This window comes from Phragmites australis, chromosome 9, assembly GCF_958298935.1.
Source record: "Phragmites australis chromosome 9, lpPhrAust1.1, whole genome shotgun sequence".
Taxonomy (NCBI): Eukaryota; Viridiplantae; Streptophyta; class Magnoliopsida; order Poales; family Poaceae; genus Phragmites; species Phragmites australis.
In genome coordinates, this window is record NC_084929.1 from 2517036 (window position 1) to 2534760 (window position 17725).

Sequence of the window (17725 nt, forward strand, 5' to 3'; positions counted from 1 at the left end):
CGTTAAAAACCGACAGCGATAGTGATATCACTGCTGGTTTGTAAAAAAATATAACTACTGATTTAAAAAACAATCGGTAGTGGAAAGTCATCTGGACTCAAAATTTGACTTGAATCCGGTTTTGGCTCACAATACTCATGTCCGGCTCCAACTCCTCTCTCTTGCAGCGTATGACCGCTATCTCTCTCTCTCTCTCTCGTCCTATCGCTCACGTCACTCCTCCTCTTGATCTCCTCCCCCACCAGCCTCTCCACCGGCCTCCTCCCTTGCTTCCTCTCTCACCAGCCTCCTCCTCCTCCTCCCCTCGTGAGATCCATGGCGGGATCCCGAGGGAATCCATCCATGGATCTCGCTAGAGGCAGAGATAGAAACAGCGGCGGCAAGGGGGATCTAGAGGCCGTTGTGCTGTGCAGCTACCCCAATGGCAGTGGGTCCAAGGGTGTTGTCGAACCCTTGCCTTCATCAGCGTCACCGCCGTCGCGAGTCCAAGGATGGGGGTGGTTGACCAGGGCACGGTAGCAGCCTCGGGCAGATGTAGGTGACCAAGAGCGACGGAGCTGGCGGCCTGCAGTGGTGGGCGGATGCGGGTGACTAAGAGAGCGCCTACGGCGTGCACCTCGAGGGCACGGAGCGCAGTGGGCCCAAGGGCTGGCTTGCCATGGCCGCTGAGATCGTCGATGTGGCGCCGTCCATGCTCGTGGTCAACGTCAAGAAGGGCAGCAATGACACGCTCAAGTACCACCCCTTCTATAGCGAGGAGCTCTGTCCCGCACTCAACGTCATCTAATGCATCTCGTTTGTGATGGTCTTCGCCATGCAAAGCATGGGCAGCAGTGGCAAGCAGGGTGTGACCGTGTGTGCTGTGGCGGCAGCCTTCGTGCCGCCGTGTTTTCTTGTATAGAGCGGAGAAGGCCGAGCTAGCACGGCAGTGGCGCGCCGAAAACCAAGTCGGCTCGATTTCGAGTCGACTTATTTCCTTTTTTTTGGCTTCTGGAACCACTTTCACTGCCGGTTGCACAACCGGCAGTGATTAGGGTGTCATCAACCAGCAGTGATTAGGGTGTGATTTATATTGCCAATCAATCACTGCTGGATGCAAAACCAACAATGAAGATCACTTTATAGCCGACAGTGAATGTACTTTCCATAGTAGTGTAGCACAACAACAACAACAAATAGCTCGGTAGATGGTCTGGGCTTGCCGAACCACACATAAGACAGAGAAGAGATGTACTAGATGAACAGAGGAAGAAAATCACACTAACCAAAATGCCTATGGAAAATGGAAGGTACCTACCTTAGAACATTTTAAACATAATTTGGATCGTATATGAACATAAAAATGTAGATAAAATTTTGCTTTGACAAATATGATGATTGATTACATTAAACCTCAATCAGAAAAAAAATATCAATTTCGGTGATCGGCGTTGCACACAAAAAAAGCTTGTACGTAGTAGCTAAGTTACAGCATCTAGTAGTGGTTCACGACGAAGCACTTCTCCCTGATCTCCCCCTCGTCACCGGTGAGCACCTCGATTTTGCCCATCTTGACCATGGCCTTGGCGAACTTTGCCTGCCACGCCTTCTCGACGGCAGCGTGGAACGCGACGACCCCAGCCGTCCACGGGCTGTCGAGCAGCGTCTGGTCGGAGGTGAGCACCACCTTATGCGCCAGCACGTTCTTGAAGTACTGGTTGTCGAAGCTCGCCGGCGTCACGGGGTCGAGCGGCACCACCGTGGGGTCCATCTGGTCGTCGCTGGACGGCCATGGGCACCGCATCTTGAGGTGCGCCGCGTAGGCCGCGTCGATTGTCGGGTCGGTCCGCCCCACCTGGCCGCTGTAGTTGTAGAGCCGCTGCGTGAAGGAGGAGCAGTGGGAGCGGCCGATGGTGTGCGCGCCGGAGAGCGTGACCATGTCGTCGGCGGAGAGGCCCTTGCGCTTGAAGCTCTCGACGAGCTCGCCGACGACGTCGGTCGGGAACGGGACGTTGTTGACGAGCACTTCGTTCATGTTGGAGACGCGCCCGTCGCGGCGGCCCGAGGGCACTTGGTAGTCGATGCCGCCAGCGAGGTAGGCCCCGTCGCGGGCCGCGAAGGCGACGACGTCGGCGCAGGAGACGGTGCGCGGGCAGTGCGCCTCGAGGACGGCCTTGGCGTCGTCGATGACGTCGAAGCCCCGCATGCTGGGGTTGTTCGCGGGTGAGTCCTTCTCCGCCTGGTGGCCCGGCGTGGAGTTGATGAGGATGGAGCCGTCGCAGCCCCGGACGAAGCAGTCGTGGAAGTGCATCCGGATGAGGCCCGCGCCGAGGCCCGGGTCCCTGGCGACGGCGCGGCGGACGGCGTTGCGCACGATCTCCTCGGCCTGCGGGCACGAGTGCTTGTAGAACCCGACCTCCAGCGACGGCGGCGAGGCATGTGCCACGGAGGCGACGACGAGCGCCGCCCATGCGAGAGCCAACCAGTACGACCTCATGATCCTCAACAATGGATTGGTCGATCGATCAAGTGCTATATATATATATGTCTCACTGCACTCTTACACTGCAAATCAAGTCTGCTGGCTAGGTGACCTCGATGGAGATGGTGATCGAGAATTGATGTCGATGAGGAGAGGAATGCTGCTGGACCTCTATTTATAGAGGGAGCAATGCATGCATGTGTAGCTAGCAATGAACGACGGCGTCCATGTTAAGTTATAGCAGATGGTGATGGCGTGTGCATGGATGCATATATTGTACATGTGTTTCTGCACCGAGTCGACAAATAAAACCAATCCCAGCATAATTTTCTGTACATATGTTGGAGAAAAGTTCACTCTGAGTAGTTGTAATGAGCAAGGGAAGAATAGGTAAGAGAGAAAGAGAAGCCAACAGCATATGTCACCATCTACCTAATGTTGCCCAGGCTTCGTAGCAGCAGCATGATCATTTGCTCAGCAGAGAGTTGTTTAGAGAAAATTCTCAGACAAAGTAAAAAGTTCCGGAGAGATTAATATCATATTGACATGGTCGACCAATCGGTACCGGACGACCGGGACAAATTGAAAACGTGTGAGCCTGAACTGGAGAACGACGACAAGAAATTTTTAAGAATTTCTTTCGGTTTCGTTTACCTTGTAGCCAGATTATCTTATCAGTATACTGGTAGGAGTCATATCTGCAAGCAGCTACTATCATCCAAAGTCAGAAAAGTATGCGTGCCCGTCCGGTCAGAGCGAGTCTGCCACAGCAGGGTGGCAGGCGGGGCACCTTGGGTCTCGCAATGTTATCCCGAGGCGCGTCGGATGTTCCGCGATGGGACCCGTGTATTAAATGTCCCAACGCCTCCCTGCCAGATCGTGACAGGGACTGACAGCAAGCGTGAAGGAGCAGTTGGAGGTGACAGGCCACGCGCCCTCTTAAATGCAGCATCGGGCCTTTCACTGGTTGAGACCTCACTGCAGGACCTCTGTGGGGGCCACCGACGAAGGACTTCTGAGGCCGTCGGGGAACCGAGTGCTCAGGGATCACTGTTCACAACCCTAAGCACTCTCTCCCGGATATGCCCTTTCTTGGTCCTCAGGGAAACGAGTGCTCAGGGGCCACTGTTCACGGCCCCGAGCACTCTCTCCCGGAACTGACTGTTCGGGTCCTCAGGGAATCGAATGCTCGAGGGCCACGGTTCACGGCCCCGAGCACTCTCTCCCGGAACTGACTTCCCTTGGGTCTTCGGGGTACTCGGGTGCTCTGGGGCCACTGTTCGCAGCCCCGAGCACCCCCTTCCCGGTACTTGGCTTTTCTGGTCATCGGGGGACTTGAGTGCCCAGGGGCCACTGTTCACAGTCCCGAGCACTCTCTTCCCGGGACTTAGTCTTCTCGTACCTCGCTAAGGTGATTCTGCGAGAGGGCGCCACGTGGTAAACTGCTGATCTGGCCTCGGGACTTGGGAACCCCTGGTTCCTGTGTCACCGACAGTATTGATACATACATTGCTATTTTGGTTGGTGCTCTTGTCATCATGTGCTCTTTTACATAATGCATATCCATTGAGGTCATATCCTTGGAATGTCAGAATTGTAGTTGACGGTTCATGAGCAAGCAATTTAAACCCAGCATCCTCTGCATCCTTACCCAACATGTGTCTACATAACCAATCATTGAAATGATATATGTGCTCTCTCAAGATTCAATCCTCTAACTTGTCAGGTTTTTGGTGCGTAGCATGTTCACATACATATTAATATATGGACCCACTATAATTGATTGTTGCAAAACTGTGAAATATGCTTGAGTGAAGGAAACACGATTAGTTGTATGGACTGATTTAGCACCTATCGTCCATATCCCATGTAGCTTCCCCTCATGGTAAGATATAGGCACACCAATCAGTTTGAGATTCATGTAATCGACGCAAAACTCAAGGACCTCCTCGGTTCCCTACCCTGTGGCAATGCAATCTTCTGACTGACCTCGGTTACGAACATATTTCTTTAGAACCCTCATCAATCTCTCAAAAGGGTACATCTGATGAAGAAACACGGGACCAAGGATCTTTATCTCTCTTATGATATGAACCACGAGATGGGTCATGATATCAAAAAAAGATGGAGGGAAACACGTCTCAAGTCGGCATAGAGTATGTACCACGTCTTCCTACAACTTTTTAGTGTTAACGGATCGATGACCTTCTGTGAGATAGTGTTGAAGAATGAACACAACTTTATAATCGGGTCTCGGACTTTATCCAATAGAACGGCCCTAATTGCAATTGCAAGTAACTGTATCATCATCACGTGATAGTCATGAGACTTCATGCCAACTAATTTCAAATCTTTCATCGAAACTAGTCTCTTTATGTTGGCGGAGTAGCTGGACGGAACTTTGACTTCATGTAGCAACCACACAAGCTATGTTTCTCTTCCTTACTCAGAGTGTAGCAAGCTGTAGAAAGCCGCTTTCTCCCGTTGTCCAATTCTTTAGGATGTAGATCATTCCCGAGTTTCATATCTTTCACGTACATCCATGCTTAGAGTGTATGTTTTGTCTTTCCTGGTATATCTAGTAAGATATCAATCAAGCTGTCAAATAAGTTTTTCTCAATGTGCATGATGTCAAATGTGTGTCGAACCTCCAGGTCCTTCCAATAAGGTAGGCCGCAAAACATTGATCTCTTTTTCCACATCAGAGATGCTTTTCCACTCGGGAATTTTATACTGCCTCAACCCTTTCCAAGGACAACTCTAATATTCCTTACAATCTCATATACATGTTTTCATGTGCGAATCTTTGGAGCTTGATCAGTCTCCTTTGTCCTATCAAAAGCCCTTGCCTTGATGCGGTACGAGTGATCCGAGCGAAGGAACCTACGGTGACGCATATAAACCATTTTTCGAGAGTTCTTCAGCCACCAGCCCATTGTATATTCCAAGCACCGAACACATCCATTGTATCTTTTAACTGACTGTCCTGATAGGTTACCAAGAGCGAGCCAATCTTGGATTGTTACGAACAATATTGGGTGTAGGGTGAAGTTCGCATATTTGTACTCATCTCATACACGTACACCATCATCCCACATTATAAGAAGATCTTTAACCAATGATTTCAGGTACACATCGATATCATTTCCAGGTTGACTCAGCCCTTCGATCAGCAATAGCACCATAAAGTACTTCCACTTCATACACTGATAAGGTGGAAGGTTGTAGATACATAAAGTCATGGGCCAAGTGATATGACTACTGTTCATGTTGCAGAAAGGATTCAACCCATCTGTACTCAATCTAAACTTTATATTCCTCACGTTGTGTGCAAATATCTTCTTGTATTTCTATTATGTTCCTACATTGTCTGCCATCAGCTAGGTGTTTGAGCATTCCATCTTTCTTGTGCTCTTATGTGTGCCATCGCATCAACTACATATGTTTTTTGTTAGCAAACAATCGCTTCAAACGAGAGATTATAGGGAAGTACCACATCATATTAGTGAGGGATCTTTGCTTCTTACGGTTCAACCCACATCATCATCATTGTTGTGCCACTTGTACCGTGATGCTCCGCACATCGTATATGCATCCAATTCAGCAAAATCTTTATGATACAATATGCAGTCATTTGGACATGCATGTATTTTCTCTATTTCCAAACCCAACGGGCATACAATCTGCTTGTCCTGGTACGTGGTTTCAGGCAACATGTTCCCCTCTGGTAACAAGTCACCTAAGAAACGTAACAACTCGTTGAAGCTTTTATCCGACCAACCATTGTTAGCCTTCAATTATAGAAGTGTTAGCACCGTATGCAGTTTTGTGTGCTCATCCTTACAGTTCGGGAACAGGGATGTTTTAGAATCCTCTATCATATCTTGAAACTTTTGATGCTGTCTCTCACTGGTGAAGTCCTCCTCCCCATCGCGCAACATATGATCTATATCATCTTCATTATCATTGACCAAAGTATCTTCAAACGCCGGCATATCATTGTCTTCATCAACCATCATATCGTTGTATCTGTCTTCTTCGACATCGGGTTGTCCTTCATGTTCAAACTCCTTATCTTCATCGTATTTGGTCCAGCGGGTATAGCCAGGCTTGAAACCCCTCCAAAGCAAGTGTGCATGGATCTACTCTATGCTTGAGAACTGATTCTCATTCTTGCAATCATTGTACAGACAACATATATAGTTATCACAATTAATTAACTTGTACGCCATGACAACGCAAAAAAAAGCTTCAATGCCGTTACAAAACTCTGAGCCTCTACGGTTAGCATGGTACATCCATATTCGTTCAATATGCAATTTTATCAATTATTATAAATCCATTATATTAATATGAAACAACAATCAATTTAATTAATTATTATCGACAAAATAGAATAATGATAAATAAATTCATACCTACAATATGAAAAATATAAAATCGATTATCTTAAATTCACTAAGTCAATTGGAGCACTACCTCCTTCAAAATTTATCATCATGGAACAAGCACATATTTTCAAAATATAGAGCAATCTAACAAATAAATCTAAATACAAATATAATGTAGATGAACCTACTTACCTAAGTAATGTAGTGATAACACAATATCACTACCAATCTATTATACGAACTGACATTTATTGTATCAATGTTAATAAAAACCATCAGTGATAGTACTTATCACTGCCAGTTCTCAACTGCTCGTTGATTGATCGGAGGTTAAGCCTTGTGAACTGGAAGTGATATATTATCACTACTAGTTATATTTGAACCGGTAGTGAAGAGGGGGCGCTGATGATCCTTTCTGTAGTAGTGTTAGTTTCAACCAGCCTCCTTCCAAGCATTAACCTAGCTAGCAAAAGCTACATCTTGTGTTCAATTATATTATCACACGCATGCAAGAGCCGTGTCAGTGTACTTAGGCCACTCCCAATCTAAATTTCTTAGAGCAATATGTATCTTGAAATATGTGTCCACATCTAATTTTCTATTGTTACTCATGTATTTGCTTGTTTCATAAAACATATGAAAATGGATATTGAGCATCACAACACATTTTTTAGCTTGTTTCTTGTGTTGGACATTGTGCCTAGATTGTTTCTTTTGAAAAAAAAAACTAGCTCCATGTGTCTCTTCTTTAATTTATTGCCACCTCATCTAAAATCCTATGTAGTATGCTAATTTAACGTCTAATAAATAAGTCAAGGTGGAACATTGTTAGTGGCCTTAGTAGCTACTCCCTCTATTCAAGAATATAAGACATATTTTGTTTTAACTCAATTTTCAAAGTTGGACTTGACTACTGCTTTCTCACAAAATATATAATTTATGGCTACAAAACTAATACAGTGTGAAAGAGTTTTGAATATGAATCTAGTTGTATAATTTTTATACACTAAATATACTTATAATTTAACTAACTATTGATCAAAACAAATAAAGTTTGATTTTCCAAAATAAAATACATCTTGTATTTTTAAAATGAGGGAGTATTACGGTTGTCTCATGGATCTCGAGGAGTGATGGACGATGAACCATGATCGAGAAAAGTTCACTTTGGGTTATAGCAATGAGAAAGGGATAGATGTGTCCATACATCTTGGGCGAAATCTTCTGTGTAAACGCATCATCTCGTGCAAGCGTGCAAACTCCTGCTATGGATGGCCCGATACACATCCCACAACACACCACGAGCCCTCCATCCCACCACATTTTTTTTTTGCAAAAAACCCTATGCTATTTGTTTCGTTGCGCCTCTTGACAACGCTTCTTCTTCCCCGAAACCGCCATGTCGGGAGGAGCATCCGCAGAGGGTGGCGGTGTGCCAGGTGGGCAGTGCCTGGCGGTTCGAGCTCACGGACCCGTCCATCGCGCGCCACGTCCTGGCGTAGCTCCCCGTGAGCACCACCGACGTGTTCCTACACAACCCGCTCGATGTCGACACATACAAGCTCATTGTCCTCACACGCGCCGTGCCGCTCGGAGTCTTGCTGGCCGCCATACGCGTGTTCTGACCGCAGGCCATCCGTGAGATGACGGCCAGGGTGTGCGCGTTCACCACGCTTAACTCGCCCAGAGGCATCCAGGAGCAGTGGAACGTATTTGTGAGGTGGCGGCTGGGCTGCCATGAGAGGAAGGAGAAGGCCGGGCACCTAGGGTCGATTGGGCTCGGGTAGAACACCTACGGGGTATGGCAACACGGGTAGGATGATTGGATGAGAGCGAGACGCCACATAGAGGGCTGGTGACGGTGAGCTACGATCGGAGCTGAGGTGGCACATTGCTCGCGCATCTCAGCGCGCAAGGGCTCCAATAGAGGGCATGACTAGCTAGTAGAGGTCCTAGGGGTGGTGTGGGAGGAAGGAATCAGGCCGAGTGCTTACCGGCGGTGAGAAATCAAAGGAGGCGGTGGTGGCGACTTGGTTTGGGCGTTTGGGCCCCGGCGGAAGTCGGGGCTCAGGATGGGGTAAAACGGGATCGAGGGATCACAGTGGTCACATCATTGGGCTCGGTTTGATCAATGTGGCACCGAGAATGTGGGGGCGGAGGAGGCCGGAGCTCGGGAAGAAAGGGCCAGCGCGACGCCTCAAATCAAAAAGAAAACACGAACCGCCAGAAGAGCATAGGCCTCCACCAACTCCATTATGGTGCAAACTGCGTCGTCGCAATTGTAGCCCGCTTCGAACAGTTGAGGCAACGGCAGCCGAGGCTGACAGCATGCAGCGTGTTGCCGACGTCTAGCTTCCAGCACAAGACGGCGCCCACGGCGTCCATAGCCTGCAGCACCACTATCCTCACAGGCGATGCCCCTCAGCGCGCCCAGCTCGCAGTCGAGGTGGACCGCGAGCCATGCTCTTCTTCTCCTTCCTATCTTGCTTGTCTGTCTCGATCAACGGGCCCCATGGCTATCCCTTCTCTTTGTCTCTCCTCTCTTTATCTCTCCACTCCGACGTCCAGGCCTCACCGCCGTGCCAAATAGTCTAGAGGCCACCACGAGCTTGCCCTCTGCCAGAGGCCACTGCGAGCCTGCCGAGAGCCCAGGACCGCTCCGGGGTTGAAGAAGAAGCCGTCAGCTTACCCGCTCATCCATCTCTCTCTCCTCTTGCCGGTGGTCCATCCTCCTCTCTATCTTCTCGCCTAGGTGGAGGGCCTAATCGTGTGCACCGCCACCGCCACCCACCTGGCACACCGCCACCCTCTGCGGCTGCTCCTCCCGATGCGTCAGCAGCGGGGAAGAAGAAGCATCGTCAAGAGGCGCGACGAAACAAATAGCGCAGGGAGTTTTCTTAGAAAAAACCATGGCGGGATGGTGGGCTCACGGCGTGCCGTGGGATGCGGATCGAGCGGTCCATAGCGGGAGTTTGCATGTTTGCACGGGACGATGTGTTTGCACTGAAGATTTCGCCTACAACTTGTGGCTCCGGATGAACAGGTAAGAGAGAAAGAGAAAACGAAAGTATTTGTCACCATGTACCTAATGTTGCTCAGACATTATAGTAGTAGCATAATCATTTGCTCATCAGAGAGTTGTTTAGAGGAAAATGACGTGAAGGCTGCTTGTGAAAATTAAAAATATTCAGACAAAGTAAAAGTTTCTGAGATTAATATTGACGTGGTCGAGCGATACCGGATGACCAGGACAAAGTAAAGTCGTGCGCGTTTGGATGATCAAAATTTTAAGAATTTATTTCGCTTTCGTTTACCTCGTAGCTGCTCGCAGCGCAAGTCAAGAATTTGGTGATCATGTGGATTATCTTATCACTAGGCATGCATGTACTATTCTCCCAAGGCAGAAAAAGTATATGTGCGGCTACATCACTTTATTTATTCCTTCGGCTGCGATCTCGGGCCCATTTAAATTGAACCCAATGCCTTTGCAGTAGCGGTTTGATTAAAGCTAAGAGCACGTACGTACAAAGTCATCTCATGCATTGCCATGGAAGATTTTAAGGTGACGTGAAGAAAAGAGACATGAGAGAAATAGGTCGTTGTTTGAAACACCAGTCTAATATGCTTAAATTTAACGAGATTACTTCTGCACCATTGTTTCTGAAATTTATCCAAAGGGAACAAAATGGAACAGCAAGCAGAAGTACTCTTCCTTTAATCTCAAAAAGCACCCTAGTGTTGGACTAGGAATAGTAACCGGCAAACAGCTCTCACCGGCAACCAATATACGCTAGCTCTCATCGGCAATGATGCTACGGCCGAGTTCAAGCATATCACGGCAAGACTAGCACAATGATCTCCGTGAAAGCTAGCACTATTACAGAATAGATATTATATATCGATCCACTACTGTTGGATGTAAAAAACCGATAGCGATAATGGTATCACTGTTGGTTTGTTAAAAAAAAAATATAACTACCGATTTAAAAAACAATCAATAGTGAAAAGTCATCCGGACTCAAAATTTGACTTGAATCCGATTTTAGCTCACAATACTCACGTCTGGCTCTAACTCCTCTCTCTCGCAGCGTATGACTACTATCTCTGCCTCCCTCGCTCTCTTTCTCTATCCCTCCTTCTGATCTCCTCCCCCACCAGCCTCCCCACTGGCCTCCTCCCCTGCTTTCTCTCCCACCGACCTCCTCTTCCTCCTCCCCTCGCGAGATCCATGGCGGGATCCAGCCATGGATCTCGCTAGGGGCAGAGATAGTGGCAGCGGCGGCAAGGACAGCAAGGGGGATCTAGAGGTCGCCGTGACGTGCAGCTACCCCAATGGCAGTGAGTCCAAGGGCGTTGTCAGACCCTTGCCTTCATCAGTGTCACCGCCGTCGCGAGTCCAAGAATGGGGGTGGCTGACCAGGGCACGGTAGCAGCCTCGGGCAGATGTAGTTGACCAAGAGCGACGGAGCTGGTGGCCTGCGGTGGTGGGCGGATACGGGTGACCAAGAGCGGCGCCTGCGGCGTGCACCTCGAGGGCACGGAGCGCAGTGGGCCCAAGGGCTGGGTTGCCATGGCCACCGAGATCGTCGGCGTGGCGCCGTCCATGCTCGTGGTCAACGTCAAGAAGGGCAGTAGTGACACGCTCAAGTACCGCCCCTTCTATAGCGAGGAGCTTTGTCCCGCACTCAACGTCATCTAATGCATCTCGTTCGTGATGGTCTTCGCCATGCATGGTGCGGGCGACGGTGGCAAGCAAGGTGTGACCGTGTGTGCTGTGGCGGCGGCCTTCGTGCCACCGTGTTTTCTTGTATAGAGCAGAGCAAGGCCGAGCTAGCGCGATAGTGGCACGTCGGCAACCGAGTCGGCTCGATTTCGAGTCGACTTGTCTTCTTTTTTGGTTTTTGGAACCATTTTTACTGCCGGTTGCACAACCGGCAGTGATTAGGGTGTGACTTTTATTGCCAAACAATTACTGTTGGATGCAAAACCGACAGTGAAGATCACTTTATAGCTGGCAGTGAATATACTTACCATAGTAGTGTATCACCACAACAACAACAACAAATACCTCGGTAGATGGTCTGGGCTTGCCGAACCACACATAAGACAGAGAAGAGATGTACTAGATGATCAGAGGAAGCAAATCACACTAACCAAAATGCATATGGAAAATGGAAGGTACCTACCTTAGAACATTTTAAACAGAATTTGGATCGTATATGAACATAAAATGTGGATAAAATTTTGCTTTGACAAATATGATGATTGATTACATTAAACCTCAATCAGAAAAAAAATATCAATTTCGGTGATCGGCGTTTGCACACAAAAAAGCTTGTACGTAATAGCTAAGTTACAGCATCTAGTAGTGGTTCACGACGAAGCACTTCTCCCTGATCTCCCCCTCGTCACCGGTGAGCACCTCGATTTTGCCCATCTTGACCATGGCCTTGGCGAACTTTGCCTGCCACGCCTTCTCGACGGCAGCGTGGAACGCGACGACCCCAGCCGTCCACGGGCTGTCGAGCAGCGTCTGGTCGGAGGTGAGCAGCACCTTATGCGCCAGCACGTTCTTGAAGTACTGGTTGTCGAAGCTCGCCGGCGTCACGGGGTCGAGCGGCACCACCGTGGGGTCCATCTGGTCGTCGCTGGACGGCCATGGGCACCACATCTTGAGGTGCGCCGCGTAGGCCGCGTCGATTGTCGGGTCGGTCCGCCCCACCTGGCCGCTGTAGTTGTAGAGCCGCTGCGTGAAGGAGGAGCAGTGGGAGCGGCCGATGGTGTGCGCGCCGGAGAGCGTGACCATGTCGTCGGCGGAGAGGCCCTTGCGCTTGAAGCTCTCGACGAGCTCGCCGACGACGTCGGTCGGGAACGGGACGTTGTTGACGAGCACTTCGTTCATGTTGGAGACGCGCCCGTCGCGGCGGCCCGAGGGGACTTGGTAGTCGATGCCGCCAGCGAGGTAGGCCCCGTCGCGGGCCGCGAAGGCGACGACGTCGGCGCAGGAGACGGTGCGCGGGCAGTGCGCCTCGAGGACGGCCTTGGCGTCGTCGATGACGTCGAAGCCCCGCATGCTGGGGTTGTTCGCGGGTGAGTCCTTCTCCGCCTGGTGGCCCGGCGTGGAGTTGATGAGGATGGAGCCGTCGCAGCCCCGGACGAAGCAATCGTGGAAGTGCATCCGGATGAGGCCCGCGCCGAGGCCCGGGTTCCTGGCGACGGCGCGGCGGACGGCGTTGCGCACGATCTCCTCGGCCTGCGGGCACGAGTGCTTGTAGAACCCGACCTCCAGCGACGGCGGCGAGGCATGTGCCACGGAGGCGACGACCAGCGCCGCCCATGCGAGAGCCAACCAGTACGACCTCATGACCCTCAACAATGGATTGGTCGATCGATCAAGTGCTATATGTCTCACTGCACTCTTACTCTGCAAATCAAGTCTGCTGGCTAGGTCGAGCTCGATCGAGAATTGATGTCGATTGAGGAGAGGAATGCTGCTGGACCTCTATTTATACAGGGAGCAATGCATGCATGTGTAGCTAGCAATGAACGACGGCGTCCATGTCAAGTTGTAGCAGATGGTGATGGCGTGTGCATGGATGCATATATGGTACATGTGTTTCTGCACCGAGTCAACAAATAAAACCAATCCCTGCATAATTTCTTGTACATGTGTTGGAGAAAAGTTCACTCTGAGTAGTTTTAATGAGCAAGTGAAGAATAAGTAAGAGAGAAAGAGAAGCCAACAGCATATGTCACCATCTACCTAATGTTGCCCAGGCTTCGTAGCAGCAGCATGATCATTTGCTCAGCAGAGAGTTGTTTAGAGAAAATTCTCAGACAAAGTAAAAAGTTCCGGAGAGATTAATATCATATTGACATGGTCGACCAATCGGTACCGGACGACCGGGACAAATTGAAAACGTGTGAGCCTGAACTGGAGAACGACGACAAGAAATTTTTAAGAAATTCTTTCGGTTTCGTTTACCTTGTAGCCAGATTATCTTATCAGTATACTAGTAGGAGTCATATCTGCAAGCAGCTACCATTCTCCAAAGTCAGAAAAGTATGCATGCATGCTGCAGTTGCCTAATTCATTCCCGTGGCTGCGATCGATGGTGGTTAATTATTTGAATCCATGAAGAACTGCTTTCGCACTAACGGTTTGGTTAGAGGTAAGCATCATACTTTCGTCTCTATCTATGCAGCAGGTAGCCTAACCACAACAAACAGGAAGAGATGAGAAGAGCACGCAAATACTAGCTAGTAGGGTTTTGACTATATGCCAGCAGGAAGAAGTAGAAGATACCTTCCACACTGCAACTCCATAGAAACAACGCTGTGAAACCAAAGTCAAAGTTAGACCATATCCGTATGACAAACATACTGATAAAATATCAGATTAATAAGTTCGCCGGTTACCCTGCCCTAAGTCAGGTCAAGTGGCCGACAGCTATACAAACATACTCAGCTGAATTTTGGCTGAGCAGGTTAAATCTTTGCAATACGTAGCAGATTAAAAACCTTCAGTGTTTTGAGAGAAATAAAAATATTTTAAACTTCATTCTATGTTGACACAGTAATGCTATAAAAAATAGTCATCAATGTCGGCTAAAAAAAGCCATCGGTGATGGTTTTTGAACCGAACTGATTACTCAGTACTGTAACCAGAACTGATAATCAGTATTAGTGTCGATTCCTGTTAGGAACCGGCACTGATAGTATCAGTATCAATGTCGATTCTTATTACTAACCGACACTGACACGAATTACAAGGCCAAAAAAATCGCACTGTTACAAATTACAGGGCTCATATCACCATCAACGGGCTCATATCAGCATTCATAAATCTTGACATTCACACTGGTTTCTTAACCTGTTGATGGTAAAATCTTGCAATAGATAGGATGGATAGACAGGATAGCGTTTGAGGTTAAAGAGAACATATTAGCACATAGGAAACTTCTTCATACGATAAACATCACATTGAAGCAAAAGATTAAACCCTCTTTGTTCAACTTAGGATTGTGGATTCTAGCTTTTACAATCCTAAGTTGAAACAAATAATCAGTTTCTTGCCACAAATTATAACAATCCACATCCTGGATTGTTGCAATCCAACAAGCTAGTCTCCCCTGGCTTTCCATAAATTGTGAAACTCTAATTTACTAAACTACCCATCAAAGTTGGCCCAAAATTACCCGCCCCTTCCATTGCTCATCGATCTCACCCGAGACCTGACCCCCACCCCCGTCACTCTCCCTCTAGACTCGTTCCCTCACCTCTCGTTTGTCTCTCCTCTCTCAAACCCTAGCAATGCCACACCCCATCTCTGGCTAAATCCAGACGGGTCCCTCCTCCTCTCTGATGCGGCTTAAGGCAGTGCCTTGTCCCTCGACCTGATGGACCTCATCGACCCGAAGTTTGCTGGTGTCATCACCTCTAGATATGGCTTGAGAGCTGCGACCGCTGACGCTGATGGCGTCCCCGTTGTGGCTGACGTCTAGCCTAGCGCGGCACCCAGGCCCGGCACGGCGGCTTATAGGGCGCCTCATCCCTCCTCCATCATGGTTACTAGCATGGCAGCTAGCGCAGTGTCCCGATCCTCTACTCCTTCATCTGTGGTAATGCCCTCTGCTCTTTCAGCTCCTCAAGTGATGGATTGTAGCATTGGTGGCCTGTAGTAGGTGGTTCATTCGGTGGGAGATGAAGTGATTTGGTCATCAATTTGTTGGTTGACGGAGTAATAGCATGTATCTATGTAGTTTCACACAATATATTTTGGGGTCCGGTGCATCTGAGTTCAACAATTTAAGTCATGTTATTGGTGGCAATGTATATATTGTTTAGAGATGCACTGTGCAGAAAAGTGTGGGCTCAGAGATTTGTAGTTCCAACAAGCTCATCCTTTTTCAAAATGTATACATTGTTTCAGCTTGGGATTGGTCCACACTTTGTTTCAGCTAACCAAAATGTGCAAGCCGCCATGAATGGAGTTTGGAGCAAGTATGTTGTGCCATTGTACTTTTGTTTTGCAAATGTTTGGATCGAACAAGCTTAAATATTTAGATGATGTGAGCTCTGAATAGTGTTGCTTATGGTACACTTTGTTGTGCAATACTGAAGTATGTTTTGAAGCATGGCCTTTTCACTTTCTTGTTAGCTGTTTGTTCTGTCCTGTAGATTAGTAATGCCACTTGTTAGCTATTTCTTCTGTCTTATAGGTTAGTAATGCCAATTCCTTCTGTCCTTCATCAATGACTTGTTAGCTATTGTTATCCTGGATATTTGTTCATGGTATATTTTTTAATTGCCTGAAAAGATGGAGGAATTTATTCTAGGTAAAGTTGATTGAAATACCTTGAACAATAGGGCGTTCTGTGAAATATGTATTGAGGAAATAAAAGCAGGGAATATGCATGAATGTCTTCCATGATAAATTTGTTGATGCTTTGTTTGCTATGAGAGAGTAGATTGTTTGTGAGAGGATATTTGTATGGATAAAAAATTAAGTTTGTATGGATGATGTATCTTTTGTTATTTATTTATGCATTTTCGTTTTTCATAAATAATCTACGAGTCCGACTGAATGTGAAACATATCAAAAAGATAAACAGGGCACCCAAAACAGTTGAGGGTATTACAGACTTTTGATATCAAAAAGCAGCAATCCAACTCTCCTAGAATCTAGGTTGCTAAACGGCTATCAGCTTTTTATAATTTAGCTTTTTAAAATTCACAATCTACAAGCTACTTTTTAAAATCTCAGCTAAATCAAACATGACCTTAAGAGGTGAAAAGGACCTCCATGGACGTTGTTCCTAAAATTTTGCTGAGGCTCTTTGGCCAAATCAACATTAGAGATGAAAATCCAAGCTGAACCACACATGGCTCCAGTCAGAAACCATATATACTATTAATTTTTATACTAAAGTCGATTTCAAATTTGGCAGATCATACATCATACAACATACAAACAGAAGTCATTCAACACTGAATTCAATTTCACTGACAACACACAACAAAGTCATACACCATACATGTTTAATCCTGTTCCTGTTCATTCGCGACGTCAAAACTTTCGAATCTTCTGAAGCTCCAAGTAATAATCGGGCTGATTTCTCGTAGTGGGCTCCAGCCCTTGGGCCGATCTGCAGACCAGAGGCCACCTAAGCCTTCCTGGGCCCTGAGTGTGCAAAAAAATCGTCAGGCCCGGCCCAACGACAACGCGCTGATGTTTCTAGCCAAGGGTGAAGTGCGGCAATAATCAACTTTTCACAAAATATTAGAAGAGATGACACAAACAATCATGTATATAATTCTAGAAGCATATAACCCTGTGAATATAGGGCACTTGTGTGATGAATAAAAGTGAAAAACTACAACACAAGTTTGGGTCATTGACACAGCCTCAAATACTTACATTGTCCGCTAGGTACGTTAAAACATGTGCTTTTTGTAGGTTACAATCGCACAAGTATTTGTAGTTTTATGAAATTTACTCTAATAAAAATATATAAGCATGTAATCATATGAGAAAAATATTTCTTTCATCTGGATAGTGCAAGTGTTACCTTTTTTCGCGAGAAAGTACAAGCATTACCTTGTGTATATAAGCAGTTCAAAGTTTTTTTAAAAAAGGGTGAGTATTCCATATGGAGAAGCATAAGACAACTAGATGCATGTGCATGATTGTGCCAATAGATGTCACTTTTATTCTTGTATGTGCGTGCCATGCCGGTCCACAAGGAACCAAAGTGCCCTGCATTATTCTGACCAAGGAAAAGGTTACGAACCAGCATCGCTCAATCGAGCGCATGCGCACGATGAGAAGCTCAGAAAGGCACAAGGATCCAAGGATGGAGCCCCCCATTAC

General features: G+C 47.5%; 2 protein-coding genes across 2 annotated transcripts; both read right to left on the reverse strand.

Annotated features, from left to right (window-relative positions):
- Nucleotides 1-1393: 1393 nt before the first annotated feature.
- LOC133929668 (peroxidase 5-like) lies at nt 1394-2535 on the reverse strand. The gene has a single exon (XM_062376455.1). The coding sequence runs from the start codon at nt 2474-2476 to the stop codon at nt 1475-1477; it is 1002 nt and encodes a 333-aa protein (XP_062232439.1). The 5' UTR covers nt 2477-2535; the 3' UTR covers nt 1394-1474.
- A 9559-nt stretch (nt 2536-12094) lies between these two features.
- On the reverse strand, nt 12095-13336 carry LOC133929669 (peroxidase 5-like). Its single transcript, XM_062376457.1, has one exon. It carries the CDS (start codon nt 13214-13216, stop codon nt 12215-12217), a length of 1002 nt encoding a protein of 333 aa, XP_062232441.1. The 5' UTR covers nt 13217-13336; the 3' UTR covers nt 12095-12214.
- Nucleotides 13337-17725: the final 4389 nt, after the last annotated feature.

Excerpts from the sequence above, each read along its gene's own strand:
- LOC133929669 (XM_062376457.1), bottom strand. The coding sequence starts at position 13,216 with ATGAGGTCGTACTGGTTGGCTCTCGCATGGGCGGCGCTGGTCGTCGCC.
- LOC133929668 (XM_062376455.1), bottom strand. The coding sequence starts at position 2,476 with ATGAGGTCGTACTGGTTGGCTCTCGCATGGGCGGCGCTCGTCGTCGCC.